The 23,904-nt window shown below is 43.7% G+C and overlaps 11 protein-coding genes across 11 annotated transcripts; 6 read left to right on the top strand and 5 right to left on the bottom strand.

Moving 5' to 3' along the window:
- Nucleotides 1-506: 506 nt before the first annotated feature.
- On the top strand, nucleotides 507-2,954 carry PUT3 (LALA0S04e09912g1_1; the record flags this gene model as incomplete). Its single annotated transcript, XM_022773015.1, has 1 exon — nucleotides 507-2,954. One exon carries the CDS (start codon nucleotides 507-509, stop codon nucleotides 2,952-2,954), a length of 2,448 nt encoding a protein of 815 aa, XP_022628422.1.
- A 242-nt stretch (nucleotides 2,955-3,196) lies between these two features.
- On the bottom strand, nucleotides 3,197-8,341 carry URB1 (LALA0S04e09890g1_1; the record flags this gene model as incomplete). Its single annotated transcript, XM_022773014.1, has 1 exon — nucleotides 3,197-8,341. The coding sequence occupies one exon, from the start codon at nucleotides 8,339-8,341 to the stop codon at nucleotides 3,197-3,199; it is 5,145 nt and encodes a 1,714-aa protein (XP_022628421.1).
- A 395-nt stretch (nucleotides 8,342-8,736) lies between these two features.
- INA22 (LALA0S04e09868g1_1) lies at nucleotides 8,737-9,504 on the top strand (the record flags this gene model as incomplete). The annotated part of the gene is made up of 1 exon (XM_022773013.1): nucleotides 8,737-9,504. One exon carries the CDS (start codon nucleotides 8,737-8,739, stop codon nucleotides 9,502-9,504), a length of 768 nt encoding a protein of 255 aa, XP_022628420.1.
- A 77-nt stretch (nucleotides 9,505-9,581) lies between these two features.
- Nucleotides 9,582-12,782, bottom strand: DAL81 (LALA0S04e09846g1_1; the record flags this gene model as incomplete). The annotated part of the gene is made up of 1 exon (XM_022773012.1): nucleotides 9,582-12,782. One exon carries the CDS (start codon nucleotides 12,780-12,782, stop codon nucleotides 9,582-9,584), a length of 3,201 nt encoding a protein of 1,066 aa, XP_022628419.1.
- A 586-nt stretch (nucleotides 12,783-13,368) lies between these two features.
- On the bottom strand, nucleotides 13,369-13,884 carry ARC19 (LALA0S04e09824g1_1; the record flags this gene model as incomplete). Its single annotated transcript, XM_022773011.1, has 1 exon — nucleotides 13,369-13,884. The coding sequence occupies one exon, from the start codon at nucleotides 13,882-13,884 to the stop codon at nucleotides 13,369-13,371; it is 516 nt and encodes a 171-aa protein (XP_022628418.1).
- Nucleotides 13,885-14,459: 575 nt separating this feature from the next.
- On the top strand, nucleotides 14,460-16,205 carry PRP40 (LALA0S04e09802g1_1; the record flags this gene model as incomplete). Its single annotated transcript, XM_022773009.1, has 1 exon — nucleotides 14,460-16,205. One exon carries the CDS (start codon nucleotides 14,460-14,462, stop codon nucleotides 16,203-16,205), a length of 1,746 nt encoding a protein of 581 aa, XP_022628417.1.
- Nucleotides 16,206-16,278: 73 nt separating this feature from the next.
- SEC11 (LALA0S04e09780g1_1) lies at nucleotides 16,279-16,785 on the bottom strand (the record flags this gene model as incomplete). The annotated part of the gene is made up of 1 exon (XM_022773008.1): nucleotides 16,279-16,785. One exon carries the CDS (start codon nucleotides 16,783-16,785, stop codon nucleotides 16,279-16,281), a length of 507 nt encoding a protein of 168 aa, XP_022628416.1.
- Nucleotides 16,786-17,680: 895 nt separating this feature from the next.
- LALA0_S04e09758g (LALA0S04e09758g1_1) lies at nucleotides 17,681-18,349 on the top strand (the record flags this gene model as incomplete). Its single annotated transcript, XM_022773007.1, has 1 exon — nucleotides 17,681-18,349. One exon carries the CDS (start codon nucleotides 17,681-17,683, stop codon nucleotides 18,347-18,349), a length of 669 nt encoding a protein of 222 aa, XP_022628415.1.
- A 91-nt stretch (nucleotides 18,350-18,440) lies between these two features.
- LALA0_S04e09736g (LALA0S04e09736g1_1) lies at nucleotides 18,441-19,493 on the bottom strand (the record flags this gene model as incomplete). Its single annotated transcript, XM_022773006.1, has 1 exon — nucleotides 18,441-19,493. The coding sequence occupies one exon, from the start codon at nucleotides 19,491-19,493 to the stop codon at nucleotides 18,441-18,443; it is 1,053 nt and encodes a 350-aa protein (XP_022628414.1).
- A 1,038-nt stretch (nucleotides 19,494-20,531) lies between these two features.
- Nucleotides 20,532-21,362, top strand: LALA0_S04e09714g (LALA0S04e09714g1_1; the record flags this gene model as incomplete). Its single annotated transcript, XM_022773005.1, has 1 exon — nucleotides 20,532-21,362. One exon carries the CDS (start codon nucleotides 20,532-20,534, stop codon nucleotides 21,360-21,362), a length of 831 nt encoding a protein of 276 aa, XP_022628413.1.
- A 493-nt stretch (nucleotides 21,363-21,855) lies between these two features.
- On the top strand, nucleotides 21,856-23,403 carry CAB3 (LALA0S04e09692g1_1; the record flags this gene model as incomplete). The annotated part of the gene is made up of 1 exon (XM_022773004.1): nucleotides 21,856-23,403. One exon carries the CDS (start codon nucleotides 21,856-21,858, stop codon nucleotides 23,401-23,403), a length of 1,548 nt encoding a protein of 515 aa, XP_022628412.1.
- Nucleotides 23,404-23,904: the final 501 nt, after the last annotated feature.

Genomic DNA, 23,904 nt, shown 5'->3' with positions numbered 1-23,904 from the left:
ATGAAGTCAAGATAACAGCAGCAGATGTCACGAGGAAATATGCTTCATGCTTCCACACAGCTCATCGCTACTTCAAGAGCTTGCTGATCAAATTCAAGTGAGACATCTTGCAATTTGGATCGATCCAGACTCACTTCTTCTCCAAAAAGAGTTCTCCCTCTAAAAGTGTCATTGCTGTTTAAATTAATGAATTTGACGATTGGATAGAATTTCCCTTTTACCAATGAAATACGAAATAACCGTGAAATCTGAAGCATAAGTATTGAAGAAGACAGCATTGATAATATCATGAGCTCTACAACGCCAATGATAGTCGATTATTCTTTGTACTTGCCAATGCTTTTCGTATATTATCATAATACACGAACTGGCTAATTTACATCATATTTAGCCATACGCTTGTAGTCATCCTATCGTAGATCATCTTGAGCTCCATTCTTGTTTCTTTCTATGGCCGAAACCCCCACTCTTTTGGTACCCTGACCCTACTTCCACTTTACAGTGGGATGCAACGAGGCGATTCCAATGATGCTTCCTTGAGTTCTGACACAGAAGGTCTTCAAACTTTTCCATGCTCGGACGTCGAAGATGCAGGCGCCGACAATTCTCGAAAACGTCAAAAACGTCCGGGTTTAGCTTGCGCGCGGTGCCGAAGACGCCATGTCAAATGTCCCGGTGGACAACCGTGTTCCAAATGTGCCGCTGCAAAAGTAGCGTGCGAATACTCGGAACCGAACAAAAAACTGGTAGTGTCGATGAAGTACTTGCAGAAATTACAAGCGGATTTAGCCGACCTGAAGCGTGAAAATATCAAATTACAAGCGACAGTTCGCGATAAAGCTCACCACAAGGAGGAAGTTGCTGCTTCTGAAGGTGGACAAACATCTCTAGACGTGAAATTTCATGAAAATTCAGTGGAAGATAACTTAGATGATGAAGAAATTGTACCTAATTTCGCAGAACGACGTGGCAGACTTGTAGCGTCCAGAACAGGTCAGCAATACTTTGTCGGTTCTTCGTCCATGACTCTTTTTGGGCTCGAAATTCAGTCGCTAATTCCAAAAAGTATGGCCAAAAATTTCCAGGCTCAAGATTTCAGTTCTCTTCAAGACCAAGCTGCATCAGAGGTCAGTTTACCCTCAGAGCCAATTGACGAGGTTTTGCAAGAAGAGGGCAATGCATACAAAATCGTTTTATCAAAAAATGATGGCGACGAAGACGTTAGCGTGAATCTCACGCTCCCGTCCTATTCATATTCGGTATTGCTTATTGATACTTTCATCACCTACAATGACGGCTGTTTCTATTTTTTCAACGAAGGAATAGTAAAGGAGGAGTTGAAAAACATCTATGAGGGATCACCAAGTGCGAACGATAACACTTTACAGACCATTTGGTTTTGTAAGGTTTTGCTGATATTTGCAACGGGGGAGATGTACCTCGGCACTTCCAACAACACAAATGGTACCAAAGCTACCGCCAAAGACAGCACTAGACTTCCAGGTTCCGGTTTCTTCGAGCAGGCTTCGAAAATCTTTAGCTGTCTTTTCACTAGTGGCCGTATTGAGAACGTGACTAAACATGGTGGTCTGGAAGTCATGCTATTATACGCTTTTTACCTGCAAGTCGCTGATTGCACAGTGGCTTCTTATTTTTATTTTGGACAAGCCTTGCGCGCTTGTCTCATTATGGGGTGGCATGTCGATGCTCAAAGAGACACTTTGAGCCGTTTTGACTTGGAACATCGTCGCCGTCTCTGGTGGACTGTCTACATGTTTGAAAGAATGCTTAGTAGCAAGGCAGGCCTTCCACTAAGTTTTGATGACGAAAGCATTACTACAGAGCTACCGGGAGATTTCAACATGACGAATCCGCCATCGAAGTGCGAACACTACATATTTCCGGAGGCAGAATACATCACAAATTGTGTCAAAATCACGCAGATTAACTCTCAAATCTTGAACAAGCTTTACCAGAGAGTTCCAACCTCTAATATACTACCCACCTTGAAAGAGATTGTCATTCAGCTCCTAGATTGGCGAAAAAAGCTCTCTCATTTTCTTCAAGTAGATTTTGCCCAAAAGGATTTCGAAATTCCGAGACTGCATACGAACATTTTCACAGAATACTTTCAAGGAATGAATTTAGCGATTCGACCTCTACTCTTCCATTTTGTCTCCTTAACGTTGAAGAATTGGAACGATAATGCTACCTACATCAATCTACCGAATTATTCGAAAACTATTTCTTCATTGTTGAACTGCTCTTTGCAAGCATCTATCGGCACCATAAAGTGCTTGTGGTATCTGAAGAATCAAAACATGGTTGCTTTATTTGGATACATGGACCGCGAATACCTATTTACCTCAGCTTGCACACTTCTACTTTTTAACGCAGCTTTTGGTATCTTCGAGCAAACTGCTGAGCACCTCGACCATGCTTTATTGATCTTTACAAAAATGCGCAATTTGGGTAATAATCCGGCGGGCCTGCGACGAGCTCAAATGCTCAGGTTAATGTGCAACTTGGATTTGCAAGGTTCAATGAAGGGACTGATAGAAAAACACTATGATGATTTAAAGCCAGACGTGCAATATGAGAACCAAACCTACAAGGAGACGAGCATCATATCCATTCCTGTAACCGAAGAGCCCAAATTGCGTCATGCGCTACCTTCGGAGCAGTCAAATATCAATAAGGATAGAGTAAGAAAGAAAACTGGCACTAAAATTATTGAGAACAATTCAAGTTCTTTTGAGCCATTGTCGTTAGAGACCACCAGCGATATACAGAAATTCCTGGATGGTCTAGAAAATATTGAATCGTTCGAAACTGATTTATGGACAGAAATTTCCAATAGAGCGATGTGGTTAGGAAGTGGAGGAAATTCAACAGAAGTTATGAATGAAGACAATGTTTTCGCCAACTTTAGTGGTTCAATAAATGGTAACTGAGGTTCTAGAATGGTCCATGACGTCTTTATCACTCAGCTCAAATCATTTGGTAGCCTTTGGTCGTACCTCCAGCATGATCTAACAGTGCTCTTGAACGTCATTATATAATGCTTTTATCTGATATATAGGGTAAGGCAGTCAGTGAAATAAGATGATGTGCATTTGACTATTACAGCCGGGCTATTTATGCGATGGCACGAAGCAGGAGCGTTTTACAGTATCCAAGATCCTTCAAGATTGTTCTAGTCCGAAGTACGGATGCGCTTCAAAAAATTGTCAGAATCTGTTTCCATCCAGTCCACAAGTCGCTTACGGGAATTTGCAACGACAGCCAAACCAGTGCCCAGCTCAGAAAGGTTGATTCGAGATTGCTGCAAAATTAAGTTTTGCATCAGATGTAGCTTGTTTTTCGTGTGTGAAGGTAGTTCTATCTTTGACGCCTGAATTTTCTCTTGAGTCTGGACTTGCAAGTTCTCCAAAAAAGATGCACCGGCATATCGAGTTAAAAATGACGGACCACCTGTTTCCAATCTTTCAACCTTGTGGATAATTGAGGTTATCAGACTCCGCAATTTGAAAGTGATATATGGCGAGTTCAACAAGTTTAAGATCCATTCAAGAAGGCCTCGGGACCGAAGAAGGTTGAAATCTTGATCCGTTTTCAAACCCTGCTGGATACTTTCGAGAAACCAATGCAGATATCGATAATATTGTTCTGCATCATCATCCCTAGTTGCTAGTACGGCAGATTCATATAGTGGAAGTTGCCAAGATTTAATAGAAGGAGACGCAAGCACCCATCGGTTGGCCTTTTCATAGAGGAAAGAAGACGGCTGGCTTAATACGCTCGACAAACGTGCCACCATGTACCAAAGCAACGGTGGGACTTTTTTGTCCTCGGACTCACCGCTATTCGGGTCCGAGTATAATGTGAACGCAACCTTCATCAGTAGAAGCTTGTAAGCGTGCTTGTCTCGAAAATTGCCGACTTCCAAGGTATCCAGCATTTTGTAAATCAATAATAAAGCTAGTTCACCAACCTCGTTTTCAGTAGCCAGACACATTATAATGAATTCTAACAAACCCGATTCCACGATTTTTTTCATGTCGAAAAAAGAAGCATCCGATTGATCGTTCAAAGTGGAAGAATTGGACCTAAAAAGCTCATCATTGTTCACTATCGAAAGCAACAAAAACATAGGATCATAAATCTTGTATTGCAATCCTTTGTATTGGAGATCGCTTTGCTCTTGAAGAGAGACAAATTCGGTCCACATGTGCGACGGATTCTTGCGAGTCAAAGCCGGCAGCTGTGATACTGTCAAAGCAAAATTGTCCACACTGAAGCTAACCATTTCTTTTTTTATCGTCACTATGAAGCCTTCCTTCTCCTTCACAATGACATGATAGTCAGGTTCGTTTTCACCGATATCTTCAGAAACATCTTGATAATCCCAAGCAAAAATGCGACTGGTCCATGCGGAAAGAGTTTTGGATTCGATCTGTTCCAGTATGCTTAAAATCATTCTGTCAGATGGGCATATTGTGCCCCCGTAAAATTGCAGTAACTGCTCTTGAATTATTAGGTTAGAGCATCCAGCCGGATCAACGTTGAAAAGAATAAAAATGGAACTGACCGTCAAAAATTTAAGATGAGGATCATTTGCGCCACTGTTGAAATACATCTTGTCGTTGTTCAGTAGCAGTTGTAGCATTTTGCTGCCGCTTAGCTGTGTTTTCGCTGCTCCTAGAATAATGCAGTTGAGATACTCCATGATGTCAGGGAAGGAGACCCAGTCTCCGCCGACAATAGCTTGTACCTGTGAATTAAGGCTTGTTGTGAACCTTTGATTCCAAAGGTTTAGTTTATCATGAAGGTTGAGAAAACTTCTCAGAAACTCAGAGAAACGTTCTGATGGTCTTGCTCTTTCCACAATATTTTTTGTAATATAAAGAAGAGACATCTGAATCCATGACCGTACGCCCTTCTCATTCTCAGTAACTAGATGCAGGAGTAGATTTGGAACTTGTGGAGTGAATCTACCGTCCGGTCTAGTGGTAATGATTTCGACAATCTCACGTCGGCGGACGTCAGAAAGGCTATCTAGATTCTTCACCAATAATTTGATTGCTGCGTCGAGGTCTACATCCTTAAACGTCTTCAGATTCTCTAAAGCAATGAGTAAAGCATTACTCGAAAAAGCTGGTTCAATCTCCCTTTCTGCAGAGCTTAAAGCCGCTGCTGTCATGATGATTAAACCCTGGTCTTTGATCAAGTTGACGAATTTTAGTAAAACACCTGCACCTTCCTTCAATTTCAGGATTTCCTCGATAATTGGTTTGCTACACGAAGACTGTAAAGCGGTGGGAACAATCTCAATTAATTGTGGCGTCTTCACCATTTTGGATTCGATGTATGCACGCAATGAGGAAACAAGAGCAGTGTCATGTTGCGAAAGCAAGCTCATGAATTGGCCGTTGGTTATTTCGATTTTCCGACTGTAAAGCTCCTTAACAACGAGAGGCAAAAGTAGATGACGGTGTGATATCAAGGATTGAAGGACCTCGTTAAGTTGATCAGGGTTTAAGAAAGGCAACCCGTTTTCCAACACAGAAGCTAGTAACCCATTGGTTTCCCATGTGTTCGCGCATGTTACCCAGAGATCGCGAATGTAGTGTTGGAGAGACATCATAGTCTCTCCAAGTTGAGAATAAATACTCAACATGCTGTTTGAGACGTACGCGTACTTCTCACATGCTGTCGAATTGGCGGTGTCTATTGTTTTGCGCACCATGAATTTTTCGAAAAATCGTTCTTCAACAAGCTTGACTCTGAAACTTTTCTGCGATAGGGCATAGCTCACAACTTTAGAAAGCAAGTTATCAACAATAGATGAAAAGTCTTCAAAGCTTATCTTATCCTGGTCATGATCTAAGATTGAAAGAAGGCGCTTGACAAGTCCAGATATATCAAAGTCATTGACTGGATATCTTGCTAGGGCAGCCAATTCGACCACTGGTGTCAGAGTGACGAGTTGAAAGAAAGAGAATTCTACATCACCGATCACCAAGTTCTGCGGTTGTCGCAGAGAATTCAACTTTGCGTCGTCGTTTTCCAAAGGTAGGAAAGTCGTTATTAAAGATTCAGGAATTGTTGGCACCGATCTTAACAATTGTCTTGCACCATCTGAGGGCTCTCCGATGAAGACAGCGTTTCTGGCAAAAATAAGCAACCACTTGAGTGCCAGGTCAAAGGCACTTGTAGTGTCTACGTAGTGCCACTGTTCTACCAAAGCAACCAAAAATGGGGAGCAGTATGAGAAGGATGCCGAGTTATCCACATATTTGTAGGGAGTTTTCATGCATCTTGAGATTGTCTCGTCCAGAAGTTTCCATATTTTCTCTTGCTGTATAGTTTCATCCGTTCCTTCAGTTCTAGCGACAATCTGGAGACTGTTGATGAGTGCGAGAATGGGAGAAGCTATCAGCGTTTCATTAAAGACCGCAGTAAATTTTAAAAGGGAGTTAAGTAACGATGTGACTTTTTTGGTAAGAGATGCTGTGGCATTTGTAGAAGATGCCAATTTGAGTAAATTCGTAAATGTAGAAAACTCATTGCCATTTGGATTGTACCACTTTGTTTGCGAATTGTTGAGCTCTTGAAATTGTAGAAAGTTGTCGATAATGACAAGATCCAACGCTGAAAATGACTTTGAAACGATAACTTTTGAGTAAATGTTATCAGTAGGCAACGATAGAACGAATCCTAGTGGAAAAAGCTTGCTGTAATGGTTCAGTACGAGCGATACTGACGCAGCAAGAATTTTGTTGTCGCTATTATCACGACTAACAAATGCAAGAGTCGCAGAAATCGTAGATAGCTCTGGCAGTGCTGCCTTTAAGCGGACAGCCAAATCTGACTTAGCAGAAGTCCACCCCTTGTCGTCGTAGAGTTTGAACACTTGTTCCAGTTTCTTAAAAGAAAAAATGAGGAGCTGGCAGGCCATTTGTTTGACCAGAGGCACGTCGTGCAGTAAGGCCTTGGTCAATGAGGCTTTAGTCAATGGGGATGGTGAAATTGATTCCATGACTATACTTGACACGGGTTGCTCGTCAGTTTGGACGTCTGAAATTCTCTGATCAATTGGTAAGTTTATAATGCGCCCTAGGAAGAGAGTCATTCCAAACCAGTAGGATGTCATTTTAGGCTCGTGGTTGCCTAGTGTATTCAAAAAGGCGCAGTAAGGTGCGACTAGCTCGGGAATTGACTGCAGAGTCTGGATCACCCTGTTCAACTGAGTTTCATCTTCCCAGGGTTTAAAAAAAGTCAGCATTGTGAAAAGAAGCTTATTGTAAAGATAAAACTTTTTATTGTTTACCGTAACCATAGCTCCACTGCTCAGCGCTTGAGATCCTACCTTGGCATACACGGGCTCGGAAAACCACAATTTTTCGTCCGAAAACGCGACACTGCAATCGTTGGCTGTCGAATAGAGCTCAAAAAACTCGTCGACAGCTTTGACAAGCTCGACATCACTGGAACGGTAAAAATAATGAACTTTGCTGATGAAAAACTCGTTCAAAATCTTACATTTTGTGACTTTTTTCATCGATTTTTCTCGCAACACTTTGTCCTTCATTGTACTGAGGCAATTCCTTATTACCTTGACAGAGTCCACTTTTGTCATATGTTTGAACCATGAACTCATAATTCGTGAATTTTCTGTTAGCACGGCTTTCCGCAAAATCGGATTGGCGTTTTCTATCAGAGTGAGCCAAAATACCAGGAAATTATAGCGCATTGACATATCAGGATTAGCCTTGCAATTTTCGGGATCTGCCAATTCAGTTCGGGTAGGGGTCAGAATGCGAACGAGACTTGGCAAGGCCAGATCGAAGTACGTAAGAAAATCATCAACGTATTGACCACCATTAAATGCAGCTATTTGTCGCAAAAGACGTAGAACCGAGTTCGTGGTTGCCGGTTTCATATTGTTAAGCCCACGGTAGAGGATTTTGACGTTCTCGTGCAAAATTGAACGAATCAAGGAAGAGCCGTATTCCAATGTGCTAGCATCCGACCCTAGCACCCTAAGGGCTTTTGCAAGTTTCGATGTGCAATTTGTAAACTTTGCGTGGTTATTAACTTGTGCATAGTAGGACCAAGCTTGCGTCAGTTGTGGCGCAAACCTGCTGCTGAAAAACGAAATTACCGGCCTGAAATCATTAGACACCGTATCATTGACGAGATCAATGGCAGACACCAATTCTTGCAATTTATCAAAGAGTCCATCGTCGAACGTCGAACTTTGATCGTTTTTTGGCTTAAAACCTTGGTTTTTTTGGCGGTTTTCGGCACCTCTTCCGCCAAAACTAGGATCTCTCATAAAAACTGAGAGTTCCAATGCTAGGGGTCTAGATCCAAACCAGTTTTATCAACGAAAGGCACGTCTTTTAAGCTGTCGCGATGAGCTGCGATGAGATGCGATGAGCTAGACGTCTATTGACTTTAATTTTTCAAATATGTCGAAAAATTTCAAGATGTCATTGTGGACGACAATCATCGCAGTGGTCAATCAGAGATGGCATGAGATGATGGACGGTGTTCAGTTGAAATGATTGAGAACTTTGGCAGGATATAGAGAGCATTCTGAATTTAAGGCTCGTAATAAACCTTAAAGATTGCTTGGGTTTTGTCTACACGATCGCGGGCGATTTTTGAGCGTCTTTTTCTGATAAAAATCGGCCAAATTTAAGAACTCTAGCCTATAAAGAACGACAAATGTGGGCTTCATTGGCACGAAGAGGTGGTGGTCGGTGTATTCACCGTCTGAATAACCGGGGGTACAGCTCACAGAAAGGGGGAGATAATGTGGCTACAGGGAAAAAAGCGAGATTCGATAAATCGATGCTGAAGCCGGCATTGGTTGTAGTGCTTTTCGGCTCGATGCTCACAAGTGTGATGGAACAGCAGAAGAAAAACGCAGAATTAGAGAGACGGTACTCAATGAAATTGGGGATTCTAAGGGACCTTACGTCGAAAATTCGAAACAACGAGATCGTCGATGTCGATCAGGAACTTGCCCTTGTCAATAAGCTGTTCGAACGGTTTGAGCGGTCAAAACATATTTTACTTGAGGAAGAAGCTGCAAAAATACGAGAACATAACGAAATGGCTGGCGATCTGAGTCACCAAGATATGATCAGCAGACTCAATGGCCAAAAAAACTCGGATCAAGACGACGCATCCCTGCGAGATCTTTTCAGAGATATTATGAAAGACATCGACGACGATTCGACCCTCAATTCTCAAGCGCCAAATAAAACCAAGGGCGAAGGCGAAGATTCACCCAATAATGTGACTGAAACCCCTGTTTTGTCGTCAGGAGACTCTCGGATCCAAACCGATGCTGAAGTTTTGACTCGGGAAGCTCTGCACGAAAAGGAAAGACTCAAATATAAACCCGCAACGGATTCCCACGTCATTGTGGAAAAACCAGGAGATTACAGTACATCTGCAGAAGATCACAAAGTTTCCAAGTTTCTATAGGTTGACCGGTCGAGACGTGCTTGTATGGAAATGCGATATCTTACTATTTTAAATGCAAATATGTAAACCTCTTGCTTCTATGCACTATTCAATTCACTTGAATCTGGTTTCTCCTGGCCTGCTTCTTGCTGACTTACTGGCGTTTGCTCACCATCTCCTTTCCGCCTCAAAGACACACCATTTGATGGGACTTTCAGTTCAAGAGGCTTATCCTGACCTCGCGACTCCTCCGTTGATGTTGGAGACGCTTGTAGGGCTTGTTCTTGATGGTCGAACACGGCACCGGACTGCGAGTGATCGTCGTTCGATGATGCAGCTTTTCCTCCCCTCCCGTTTGTCCCTATATTGCTCTGAGGAGTTAGCACTCTCGACTTCGATTCTACCTGGGCCGCACTGTCTGAAGATCCGTCAGTTTCTTTGACCTGATCTGATATATTTGGCGATCCACCACTTTCGCCCTTTACAGTGAGATTCATCCTGGGGGACTCTTTTTCTCCTGGTGATGATTCCGCTGGTGATATGCGATTCAAGTCATTGAAGACACCTGCTTCTCTTCTACGCTCGTTTACTGCCACATTTTCTGTTTGGATTGCATTAGGCTCATTGACAAATGGCATATTTCCTTGTATGCTCGCCAACTGATGCAGAATATCCGAAGGCAAGCCATTAAATTGGTTAGCGACGGATTGTGTACTGTTCTGTTTGGGCACTGATGGGCCCGGTGGAACGTATGGGGATTGAGCAATTTGCTGATGCGCCAACGGTGATAAGGTAGGCGGTGCGAAAGCAGCAGCCCGTGACTGCTGACGAGCGGTTTCATCAGTCAGTAAACCAGGGATTTGGGCTAGCAGCATATGTATCCTTTCTAGTCCATGTCTAGCTTTCTCGAAGCTTTTAGAATTCATCCTTAGAATCCACACATAATTTCTAAGGCTATCTCTGAAAATTATGGCTTCTTGCCTTGAAGGAGCAGTAACAAACAGTAGAGCAGAAAATGTCCCTATCAGTGTCAGGTTACCTGTGGAGCAGGTGTACCAAAAAGAATTGATATGCTCGAATTTGAGATCTCTTATGAACTCAATTGCCGCCACCAACCTTGTTTTTGCTGCTAGGCGACATACTTTTACAAGCTCCGGGGACGTATCAGAGTTTAAGGTTGTTATGATTTTTCTATGCAAAGTGAGCTCAACTGCAAAGTACGAAAGCGTCAAAGAAGCATTGCTATTGAACTTCCTTTCTTTCAAAGTGTTCATTGAAAGCTGAGGTGGCAATGAGTGATACCACTCGCGCATCTTTAACTGCAGAGGCTTCGCAAGTTTGAGTACTTGCTCGATCTTTGTCACGGTTTGGAGCGCTCCTAACGTGTAGAACGTGTCTAGAACTTCACCCAGAATAATGCTCAAAGAAATCATGTATTGAAACATCATCTTGCTGTTTCTGAAATCTTCCTCTGTGGGAGACAAGTCGAGCATGGATCTGTCACTGACTGGGCTTGTTACATCCCTGAGCATCTGACTGTTGAAATGTGAAGCACCCGAGGAACCGCTTATCACTGGTGAAGTCGCCGGGAAGTCTTCATCGGTGAGCATTTTGACCAACCAGTTTCTGCCCAAAATCAAATGAGAGTGTCTGGCTTCCATCATGGACGTCCATTTGTCCTCAAGCCATACGGCCCATGCCAATCGTCTTCTTAGACCTCTTTCCCACCGAGGAAGTCTCCAGTCCTGGCAATCTACGCCCAGCCCAAGGTCCTCGGCAAGTGCCACGACCTCCGAGCATATTGCCCAATTGCTAGAGCTTTCACTGCGGCATTGCAAGATCAAAAGACCTGTCTGTATGATACTCAGTTTGGGCCTCTCAATCACATCAAAGAAGGTCCTTAATGCGATTTGATTGAGTTGTTCGGTCACATCGGGCTTAGCAAATCCGACGAGCTGAGGATGAAAGTCCCACCATTGCAACGATAGAGAATATAATGCCGCCAGCAATGGCGCTGTTAGCTCACGGTAAGACCTGGAATACTTCTCCAAGAACACTCGTTCGTGCAAAATTGGAAATTGAGGATGTATCAGTTTAAAGAAGATGTCAACAAGTATCTTACCATGCGGATGAACTAGCTTTTCCACCATATCGACTTCTTGTTCTTGTTTCATGTAAAGTGCCTGATTGAGGTCGTCTCGGAGTAGAAATTGCACGTCAGGGGCAACTTTTCGCAGTGCTAGAGTTTTTGATAACTGCACCTGGTCTATCTTGTCGAGTTTGACTTGATTAACCAGATTGATGTCAAACACGGATGTGGGTCCGACGTAGAACGATGAGCGCGGGTATTGTATAGGTGGCTGCACGTAGGGTAGTTTTTGCTGTCCGTTATTATAATTGGTTCCGGTAGACAAATTTGAAGGTGAATTTCCGGTTTGAATAGTGTTTGCCGAGCTCTTCACTGCTTCGTTTTGCCCCGGAGAATCGAACATCATGTAAGGGCTCGAGAGGTTTCCCACTCCAGAAATACTGGATTTTTCCGAGTTGCGCTTGTGCTTCTCATTGGCTGCTTGGTCAAGACTGAGCAGTATATCTGTATAGTTTTCAGTACTTGCGTCATTGTTATTATTGGGTTTAGTACGCTTTAAAAGCTCGTGGACGTTGACATTTTCGTCCACACGGTTACGCTTGGAAATGTCTCGTGGCGTATCAGAGGCTTGATGAGTGGCGGGTGATTTAGAGTATCCGCATTTTATGCCCTTGGTTTCGCATTGTACGCAATTGGACAAGTCTGGGACCCTGACACATTTAATTTGTCTTCGACGACAATGGTCGCACGGTTTGTCAACCACCACCGACTTTTGCTCCAGGGTAGCAAGAGTATTCGTATTGTTATTAGAAGGCGGGCTAACGCTGGAAGATGCTTTGGCAAGATCCTGCCCTGTTCGATTCGTGGTGTTGCCACTATTTCCGTCATTCCCACCGTTGTTATTACCGCCAGAACGACTGAACAGCTCTTGGTAGTGCTGAAGTAGCAGATCCAAATTTGGCTGTTTATCGTTATTACCGGTCGAATGACCGTTAGATGCAGTTCCTGGAGATTTAGACGTTTTCTGCAATTTCTGGCCTGTACCAGAGCCCTCTTTCAAAATAGGCGAAGCGCCGTGCGCTAAATTGCTCAGTATATTAGCATAGTCATCATTCAGGTTCAACATGGAATGGTTTACATTTGATGTGCCCTGGTCGTAAGTATTATTCGGATTCCAGGGTTCTTCTGCTTCTGTCTGTTGATTAGACATCTTGTTGAAAATGAAAGAGAAAAAGACAGCCAGGCTGCCAGAACTTGAGGTTTTTCAACAAACAAACAGCTTCAACCGTTATTATCTATTCTTACCCACTAGTTGCTGTCGAGACAGCTTGTGCGCTCTCTTTTCTACTTCAAGGTCAACAGTTCTGGAAGTGCGATGACATGAGATGACTTAGTCCTACATCATTGACTTACCTGGTTTTTAATTATACGCGGGTTTATATAATGGCGCCTCCGGGTAACTGATTGATGGTGACAGCGTTCTATACAATGGAAAGAAAGATACGAGAATAACGTGGTAATGGGTTAGGTTAATTGGGATTGCGAACCTGTATGTGCTGATTTTGCGCGAACGGAATACGCTGTTCTTGAAATGCCAAGAATTTTCAATTTTGGGCTAGATTCGGGATTTTTGTCGAGGACGGTAGGATTCGAGACACACGTCTCTCTTGTTGCAGATCCTAGTCTACTTCCCATTATTGTAGGGACACCATTGTCCTTACGATCTTCGATCTTTTCGTTCTTGGATTTCTCTTCTTTTTTTTTAGCTTGCTTTTTGAGTTCTCTTCTGACTTGTTTCAGTAGACAAACTCTCCAAGGTAAGCCTCAGCAACAAAACGGGCCCTAGCATTCAAGAACAGCTTCATTTCACTGATCTCCTTGTCGACCTCTTCCATGAACTCGATTATAAAATCCACAAGTTTTTCGGTGTTCATGCTCTCGGTGTGCTTGTTTGTGATCAAAAACGAAATACTGAAACCTTCGATGGGCACCCGTCTCAACACGTAGAACGACTCTGCCCGCTGTTCCAAAAACCGCGTAAACTTGTGGACCAAGATTTGTTCAATTTCGTCTGCCTGTTTGACTTTGATGCTGACCCTGACGGAGTTGACGCTAGGTTCTATCAACACTTGCTCATGTTCATTACGTGAAACATGCATGGGTTGCAACAACAGTTCTGCACTCGTGTTGGGGACCTCTACTTCGGGCCTGTTATGTCTTTCGACCACCTGGGATGAAAAATTGGTCAAGTTGAGGGCTGCTTGCAGCGAATAGCGGACTGCAGTAAGATATGGACGTAAAGATTGTGACATTGACGGACTCTTCTGAGGTTTCTGGAGTGCACAAAGACTCTTTTGAACGTGTGAACTTGGGCTTCAGATCATCCGATAGCCTGCATCATCAATGTAATGTAATAATCCCTTTTGGATATCCAATTCCATAATCCGATCTGCTCGTATTCCATGATCCAAATTCATTAAACTCAAGTTCGAACCTCCAATTGTTGAGCTTTTCCACTGTATACTTCAGGTGTCTTGGCAATTGGTAAGCTTGGCGCGATTTGCGATTTATATGGTGAGGTGTTCCCTCTCTTTGTTTGGTCTAGTTAGATGACCACTTTTCGCTGTCATCTGTATCCTGTCTCTGTCTAAATAAAGTGAAAATTAATATATATGCAAGCGTAGGCGGAAGATTCCATCTTTAGATGTTCTCGATTTAGCCATCTAGGCGCTCTTTCTTGTGATTTCTGTTCACCTCTGCTTGTATTACTGGACTCGTAATCAATTGGGAAAATTGTAGCCACCTTTGCCAAGTTTTGACGATTTACTTTCGTGAGGCAAACTAAAGGGCATCGAACTAGTGAGAATTATCACCTAAACTTTTGAATATGAATGGGAGTTGGAGTGAAGCGCACGATCCCGAAGGTCGTGTCTACTACTATCACACAGAATCCGGTGAAACAACGTGGGAAAAACCTATTGAACTTTATACTGAACTCGAACTGCAGCTACATAAGCATGGTTGGAAAGCTGCAGAAACAGACGAGGGTAAGATATATTACTACAACGAGGAATCAGGGAAATCCAGCTGGGAAGTACCGGCATTTCCAGATTCTGCAGAACAATCTCCTCCCTCAGAGGGCCCAGAAATAATAAATGAAAAAGCGGCAGAAATCACGCCAAAAGTGGAAGAAGCTGCCGTTGGTGATCCCAACAACGCCCAAAATTACGGGAATTTGGAATTGTATCAGCTCGAATCCAAGCTTGTCGACACTAGCAACAAATCTCGTGCCGACGCCGAACGCATTTTCTTGCAAATGCTCGAAGACAACCAAATTGACTCTACGTGGTCATTCAATAGAATAATTTCGGAGCTTGGCTGCTGCGACCCTCGTTACTGGTGTGTCGACGATGACCCTCTGTGGAAAAGAAGGATGTTCGAACAGTACCTCGCCAATAGAACAGAAGATCAACTTCTCAAAGAACATTCCGCGGTAAACAAGTTCAAGGATGCGTTTCGCGCCATGCTAGAACAGCATTCACAGATCCAGTACTACACAAGATGGTCTACAGCCAAACGTTTATTCGCAAATGAGCCAATCTATAAGCATTCTGTGGTAAGTGATCGCACAAAGCGTGCGGTTTTTCAGGAATACGTGGACGACCTTCGCAAACAGCATTTCGGGAACGTCGAAAAGACAAAACAGCAAGCAATCGTAGAACTACGAGATTACTTAAGTGCAATTATTCCGGATAAACAGCATTTGATCCCATGGCACGAGCTCTCCAGCAAGCATCTTTTTGAAAACAGCACCAGATTCACTTCCAACCGGCATTTTCAAACTCTCTCGAAGCATGATGTGCTACAACAATATGTGATTTTGGTAGAAGGCTTTTCGAGCACAGTTTTCGATGATGTGGAGCGCGTCAAAAGTGCAAACTTCACGTCTGATCGGAAAGCTAGAGATCGGTTCCGGCAGCTATTGGCCGACCACAGCAAAGAGATACGATGCACGACTAAATGGGAAGACATATATTCTTCGATAAAATCAGATGCTAGGTTCAAGATGCTATTGGGTCGCAACGGCTCTTCAGCGCTTGATCTTTTCCTGGACCAGGTCGAAGAAAGGGCTTTGGTAATGAAGGCTCAACAAAGTATTGCGAGCCAAATCTTGATAGACAATAACTACGAGTGGGACACGGATGCCGAGGTTAATACCACCAGACTTACGGATTTACTGAGCAGTCAATCTCAACTTTTGGAAATCGACCAGACAGATCGGGAAATATTGGTTTCAAAACTTTTGACCCAGCACGACCAGAAGTTGGCACGTCAGCTGGAAATGGAGCAAAGGTTGTGGGAGCAACGTAAAAACTATTTCAATCTTCTTCTACAACGGGTTTTCTCGGGTACAGGAACTAAGCCAACAACTTTCGACGAGGCACGCAAACAGCTCACCGATCACGCAGAATATAGAGATTTGGACGACGACGATGAGACCAGAATACGGCTGTTCAAGGCTTTCGAACCTAGTAAGACAGTACCGGAGCATTCTGGCGGAACGACCAGTGCACCTTCAGTGACCGCACTACCGCGAAAGCGCCAAATGGCACCAGTGGAGCTGGATTATTAAGAGGAAGAACGACCGTTTTCGGCGACGAAAAAAACGAAACGAGAAGGGTGCGTGTGCATCGTCCATGTTTCTTCTACTCATTGCTCAACAAGGCACTCAGGGCAATAAGTCCCATAAGGCCGGCCTTTGCGTACTTATTCTCGGAGATCCAGATCGTCACGTAGCCCAGTTGCGGAATGTAGCCCTTGACCGTCCCCACAATATCGCGGTCTTTTTGTAAGTATAATTTGCGTTTCGCATACAATGGGATATCGTTTCCGGCATTGTTGTCACCCTTTGTGAGCAACAGCTGTTTGCCAGTTTTTCCGTCTATATGTTCCCGCATCACCCTATGCACTATGGGAATGTCTTTGCCATTGACCTCGTAGACGACCACGTCTCCCACCTTGTTAAGTGTGTTTCTGTTCCACAGAAAAAGAATATCGCCTCTTTGAAAAGCTGGCTCCATCGAGCCTGATAGCACCACAACTATGGGTGAATGAGAGTTTGTCACGATAGACAGACCCTTCCAAAACATGAACGCTGAGGCAAGCGCGAAACATAGGTTCAAGAACCGTGTCAATTCCAAGCGGAGATTCATTAAACAACGTCTATTTTGGCTAGAGAAAGGGTCGGACTAGATCTGGTTTGTGTGTTAAACCAGAACAGAATGGTTACTGTTGATCTTTCATGATTCTTCCGTTGCCTTCATAAGTTAGGCAATTCGGTTATTTAGGCTGAGAAACACCCATCCATTATTTGCAGTCACGTGAGTTTCTGAGCTCTGTACTCGTACTCGTGGTAGTGAATAATGATGTTATACACGCTAAGTAACCACACCTTAACGTGCTGGGAAGTGACTACACTACATGAATGAGATGTGCATTTGTGACCTGGCGAATATTCGAGTTCTCTCTTCGTTGAGCTTCTTCTACACACATGTATTTAAGAACTATTTCAAAGCTGATGAGTGTTATGTACGCTTGCACGAATGAGACACTGACACCGTCGCCAAAGGTGCGTACATCCACGATTACAAACTTCCATAACGCTTATTTCTGTCAGCTTCAGTTCTGCCATGGTCTGGTTAGTTAGTGCGTATAAATGGAATGGCGTCTTTCTCGAGATGAGGGCCACTTTACCAAATCTTTTTATCGAATTCCGTGTCGGGGTAAAGATGTCATAATAGTTATCCACCAAATAATATTCATTCGATTAAGCCGCGCCGACATGATCCCATAAGCTGGAATCATTGGCAGAATATAGCTCACATCTACAGGCATGATCTTCAAATGACGCACTAGTCATCTGACTAAAATAAAGACCCAGACACCCCCTTTAGAACGTGATTATCACGCACAGATATCATGTGATTTTAAAAAACCCTTAAATTCATTTCTCTTAACGCTATATATAATGAGCAGGAACAGATGAAGAGTAAATCTCGGACTTATCTTCGAGACTGTAGCTCTTGCAGCAAGCAAGCAAGTTTTGGGATGAAAGTAGCTGTAGTTGGTGCCAATGGCCGTGTTGGTCAGCACCTTTGTAAACTTCTCAAGAAAAGCGCTGGATTCACTCCTCTCGCGATTGTTAGAAGCGAAGAGCAAAGAGCGTATTTCGAACATGAGCTGCAGATTCAGGCCAGCTTGACAAGCATTGAAGACAGCTCGGTGGACCAGATTGGAAAAGCATTGGAAGGGTCTGATGCAGTGGTCTGGACTGCTGGAGCTGGTGGTAAAGGACAGGATCGGATCTTCACGGTGGATTTGGATGGTGCATTAAAGGTCATAGAGGCATGTCAGAAATACAAAATTTCTCGTATCATCATGGTCTCTGCAATCAAAGCAGAATCCCGCGAGTTCTGGTGGAACACAGCCTTGAAGCCATATTATATAGCCAAGCGAGCTGCAGATGCCGTGCTGCGTTCCTCTGGATTGAATTACACGATTTTGCATCCTGGTTCGCTTGGTGATGGACCTGCCAAGGGCAAACTAGCCGCACCTGATCAGATTGAAAGTAAAAGAACAAGCTCATACTCAATCGAGAGAGAAGACGTGGCCCAATTCATTCAAGTCGCGCTGGAGAACCCTGATAAAACATTACAGAAGACCATCGAACTGGCAAATGGTGATGTTCCAGTGAAAGATTTCTTGCAAAAGATTTAAAAAGGATCTGAATCGATCCATATAAAATTTCTAATATCGTATGTGGCGTCGTAACCCAAGCGTGTAACCAGATTTCCAAAATCACCCATCATCAAAGTTCGCTTATGCATGTCTTAGCGTATTCTGCACGGCTACGTAACTTCAAGTTGTTGAACTCATTGAACGCTTCCAACCCAGTTGGGCCTCTTTCAGAGGTAATTACCAAGGACGCTAACTCCTCGTAGTTTCTAAGCCATTCCAACCAGGCCAATCCATGGAGCAGGCAATCCGCGAGATCGTCCTGCTTGGGAGCTCCGGCTGTCTCTCCAAGCTGCAATGCCTCGAATAGGTCATATTTTTTCCGTGGTTTGTATTCAGCGAAGCGCTCCCATAAACGTGAAGAAATCGTAAACTTATCCGAACCTTGTTGCTGCAGCATTGATCTCACCAGAGCGATTTTGAGTATTTTCGAGAATGTTGAGCTTTTCAATTTGGGGGCCGTGCTTGTGGTTTCCAAACCGTTGTTCGGTTTCGCGAGACTATGAATAGGTATCAGTTGACACCAGTAGTCCGTCATTCGTCTAGGGTCTGAAGATTCTACAAGATATTCAAGGCCATTGACGTAAAAGTTTTTGGATTTTAGACCCATGAAGAGAACATGCTCTAAAGCGTTTGCTTTCAATATAGGATCCGGCACGGCAGCTGAGCCCAGGGTTCTAGTGCGTTGTCTCTCTATTACAAAAAAGTCCGGTGCAGCCTGGGTTAGAATATTAGTTAGATTTTGACCAATTTCAGTTAAAAATTTTGGTGTGAAAAGTGTTTTTACTGTCTCTGGCTCCTTTTCAAGACCCGTTAATCGGATCTTGTTCCACTCTTTCAATTCGGGCAATTTCCCAACGCCGTTCCACGACAGTCTGCTGTAAGCAAAATTCTCTAATCCGATGTCAATGGCAGTGATTTCGAGCTTGCCTCGAGTCTTTCTTACCTCAGCCAGCTGTTGTAAAAGTTCGCATTGATGTAATATATTGTATCGCATAGAGGACTTGGTGGTACCTAATTGTGATCCGATTGAGACTGCCAGCTTTTTAAGCGTTTTATTGTCACTTTTTCGACAAAAGTGGTCGACACCATCCAGCACTGTATTGAGAACATTTCTAGTTCTCATAAGTCTTGGTTTACTGTCCAAGAGTTTTGACGAGGACGTAAATTGATGTTGGTTGGCGAAGTAGATGGTGCCGATGTTCCAATGGTACTTAATTTTTCAAGTTAATCTCTGTAAAGACGTTTCTCGAAATTTGATTCTCCAACGGTGGTTTAAGAGTACAATCGTGCTAGGCTGATTGTCAGAACGGCCTTGATGAGAATTGATACTTCAAAACTGTAACTTGCGGTCTAGATTAGTAGTAGCTCGTTTGATGACTGACATGTCGTCAATTATAGAGCTTATAAGGTCGTAGGCCCAAGAAAGAATACACTTTTGACAGAATCTAGCTTCGAGTTTGCTGAGGAAACAGTAAATTGGTGTGCAGGTACTTCAAATAATCAGAAGTAACGTGGTGGATCCCGAACTTCCTCGTTCACCGAGGTCCAAATTGAAAATTGTGAACTTGTGAATTTTCGAAAATTTGTAAGTTATCTATTCCAGCGTTTGCATCGTTGATTCGACAAAGCCGCAGATCCATTGAAGCCTTCAATTCTCTTTAAAACGGGTCTATTTTTGAGAAAAATCCACCCGTAATTTTTAGATCCTAGGCATTATATACCCCTGCTACTTGTCCGGTAAAATATGAAGAGACCACGCGTAGCTGAATGAAACAGCTTTCAGCTTCCACTGGTGATCGCTAAGCTTATAAGAAGTGATCATAGGTCCGATAACATTTTGAGCACACTGGATCCTCCGCACAGTCATGTTGAAGCTTGATCATTATGTACTAATGAGTCGCATTCCAAGAGACCTCCAAGCGCCAACTTGCAAGCTTAACCGACTACATTTCCCGTTTGTGTTACTCATTCTAAATGTAACTCCTCTGCTCAACGTCTTCTCCTGAAATTTCTGCACTGTCCATTTTTCTTTTTCGTCATACCTATTCACTGTCAGTGTGTCGTCGTTCGCACAAAAATCGTCACTGTCAAAATTCGGACTCTCAGTGATAAGCAGCTCATCTGTGCTTTCGTAACGCACTTCAGCATTTTTGAGATCATCATGGCGACGGTGAGATCAAATGCTACCATGCCTGCCAGACCAGGTACAGTGTGCTTGGGCAAATACAGCTTTTCAAGAGATACTTTGGACGAGACATGCGATTCACACAGGCTTGTTGACTTTAAGGATCCACCCAAATCGGCACGATCGTTCCGATCAACCATTAAACACGCTTGGACAAAGTCTACAGAACCTCAAAAACCGTTGGCCCCAGCGATGCGACACCACCGCTTTCGCAGATGGCTCAATAAAAGAGAAAAAGACTTTACATGTAGTTGGAGTGAGACTGATGAGCGCACGGAGTCTTCGTTTCCGGGGTTCCTGGATCCAGCAGAATTTGACACTTACCAGGATACGCACATGACATTGGAACCCAACGAGTCCCTATTGCCACGCTTAGAAAACAGCTGTGACGACGCTAAAAGCGGTTTAGAAATGTTCAGTAGGATTTACTTAGACTCAGATTCCGGTGCCACGCTATCTAATAATGAGTTGAAGTCCACAGCCACCGTCTCCTCACTACCGTCATCCTGCAAAAAACGGTTTGATTTGCTTCGCACTTTCCGCTTGCGATTAAATCGTAGTCGGGTACGCAACGAGCTTACGCTTACCGACCGGTACCTGGGCTCAGAGGAGAACATTGAGAGATGTCTGCATGAAATGGATTTGATGCCTTTCGATCTCACTGCTCCATCGAGCGCGGACAACAATAAAGATCATTCGGACTCGAACACCATTCAGCTGCTCAGCGGGCCGCTAAGTGACAGAAGCACCATGGTTGAAGAAACATATCGACCGGCACCGTTGCAGGCCAAAAAGAGACGTCAGTAAAAAACCGAACGACAAAACCGCCCCAAATAATGACTAAATGAGGCAAAAAGAGCAGGAATAAGTCTACAGCACATCATCGTAGAATGCCATCTACGCCATCTATCTTGATTTATGCCGAAGGAAAGGTATTTTGCCGATTTTCATTCTCTACAATATTATATGTAAAATGATGGTAAATACTCCAAAAAAAGTGCCAAGACAATGGCTCGAAAACAGAATTTTAGGAGATATCCGAAAATTATTAGAAGGGTTGTGAATACATGCCTTGTTCTCTAAGTACATCTATTGAATATCGTGACGCTGCTGTAGTATTGTCAATTTTCTTGGGCTCATCTCTATAGAGTGTTATAGTATTTCCATAATATATAGGGTGTTGAAAAAAAGTGTGAAATTCATCAGCATCTTGACAAATCCCACCGTTGAACATTCAACAAGAGAGAAACCAGGTTAGGTCCTACATATCGGTGTTCAAACGGTTTGCATACGTTTTGGAATGTCTGGATTTGCCAGAGACGCCGGTGAACGCGCTCCGGTGTCGATTTTGGCGAAAAACGACAGCCTAACTCGCGAGATCACTGCTTACAAGGGAAATTCGTCCAACAGCTCGAAATGGCCAAAGTATCAGCCAATGGATGAAACGACGTATGTGAACCCGCACAAACTACAAATAGTGACGTCTGGGACTGGAAAAAACAAAGAAAACGGACGTGTAGCATCGGAAAACTGGGAAGTAGGAGGAGGAGGAGGAGGTAGCAGCGATGACTTCAAAAGTCCTGCCAGTGCACTTACGACCGCTGTTTCGTTTACAATGGGGAACCGCTCCGACAAAATATCGCACAGAGGGTCCATATCGGCACGGCCTTCGTCGGTGGCCCTTACGGCGCAAATGGGAGCCAGCAGCAATGCCGGCCCCATGGGATCAGATTCACGTCAAAATTCGGTTGCAAGCAACTATTTGAACGATTCAAGTGCTGCTCCCACTCGTCAGAACTCCGTGCACATGCCTGGAGAATACATAAGCATAGACTATGCGAGCCAGAATGTGCCAAAAGCTCAATCTCCTAGTAACAACGCCAGCATCAATCGTAAACCGCAAAATCACAGCAACAAAGCACTCATCGAGGCGCATATGGGGCCACAGCTGCCCTTCACGGAGTTTTTCCAAAAGCAAGATGATAAAAAGATTCATATCTTAATAGGCGCCACAGGATCTGTGGCCACCATCAAAGTGCCTGTTATCATTGACAAACTCTACAAAAACTACGGCACGGACAAAGTTTCAATACAGCTTGTGGTAACAAAACCAGCTGAGCACTTCCTGCGCGGTTTGAAAATATCAACAGACGTGAAAATATGGCGCGACGAAGACGAATGGTGCGGGTTCAAAAGAATGGGTGATCCCATGCTCCATACCGAGCTTCGAAGATGGGCTGACATCTGTCTGCTTGCGCCATTATCCGCGAATACTTTAGCAAAATTGGCATATGGTATATGCGACAATTTGTTGACGTCGTTACTAAGGTGTTGGACGCCCTGCACACCTGTACTAGTGGCTCCTGCTATGAACACCTTCATGTATACTCATCCACTGACCAAAAAGCATTTGATGATGCTGCAGGAAGAGTCGCCTCACATAACGATATTGAAGCCTGTAGAAAAGGTTTTGATCTGCGGGGATATAGGTATGGGTGGAATGCGCGACTGGCACGACATTGTTGATATTTTGACGCGAAAGCTAGCCGAAGTTCGGAGCGACGTTAACGAAGGCCTGGCAGAAGATGAAGACGATGAGGACGAGGAAGAGGAAGGCGATACGAACATGCCCGACGAAACGGATTCTGACGATAGTGGTGTTGACGGAGGAGATGACGACGACGAAGATGTAGAAGAAGAAGAATTACAAAAAGAAAATTATGACGTTGATGTTAATCACCTCAAATCGAAAGAGAAGAGTGGCTGGGGCTTATTAGGAAGAAATGATCTACTGCGAAAGGGGCCTGTTAGAGCCGTTTCCGGGGGAGACCTGGGAGCCGGCCTGTAATGGCATATGGGTTATTGTCAGCAGAAAACCAAACACAAGTCTAAGAGGCTCTGAAATGGCAGAAACAGTGGGAAAAAAACGGCCAGAAAATCATGCGAGGTCCTTCACCAATCCACAAGAACATCTAAAAAGAAAACAAAATTCAAAAGTGTCTCCAAAGTAGATCGAAAACAAACTCTGAAGTTTGGTGAACAAAATTTGTAGTTTTTTTTTTTTTTTTTTGCCTTAACACACGGTCCGCATCGCATTATGTATACTATTCGTTTATCATCGGACGTGTGATTCATATGAAAGCTTTAAGAATGGCTAGTCTGTCGCAAAACTACATGACATGACAGCATTGCTGTTAAGGTTGAGATAGTTACTATGTTAATGAGAGTATTTATTAGTATGTTCAACGCTTGTACTAGGACTCGGTGTCGCTGGTCGTGACATGCATTGAAAAATCTGGCTTCAAAAGGGTCTCTCTTCAGCAGAAAAACAAAAACGCCCGGAGAATTT

This window comes from Lachancea lanzarotensis, scaffold LALA0S04, assembly GCF_000938715.1.
Source record: "Lachancea lanzarotensis genome assembly LALA0, scaffold LALA0S04, whole genome shotgun sequence".
Taxonomy (NCBI): Eukaryota; Fungi; Ascomycota; class Saccharomycetes; order Saccharomycetales; family Saccharomycetaceae; genus Lachancea; species Lachancea lanzarotensis.
Note: the sequence above shows the minus strand (reverse complement) of the source record. Positions and strands in the feature narration are given on the sequence as shown.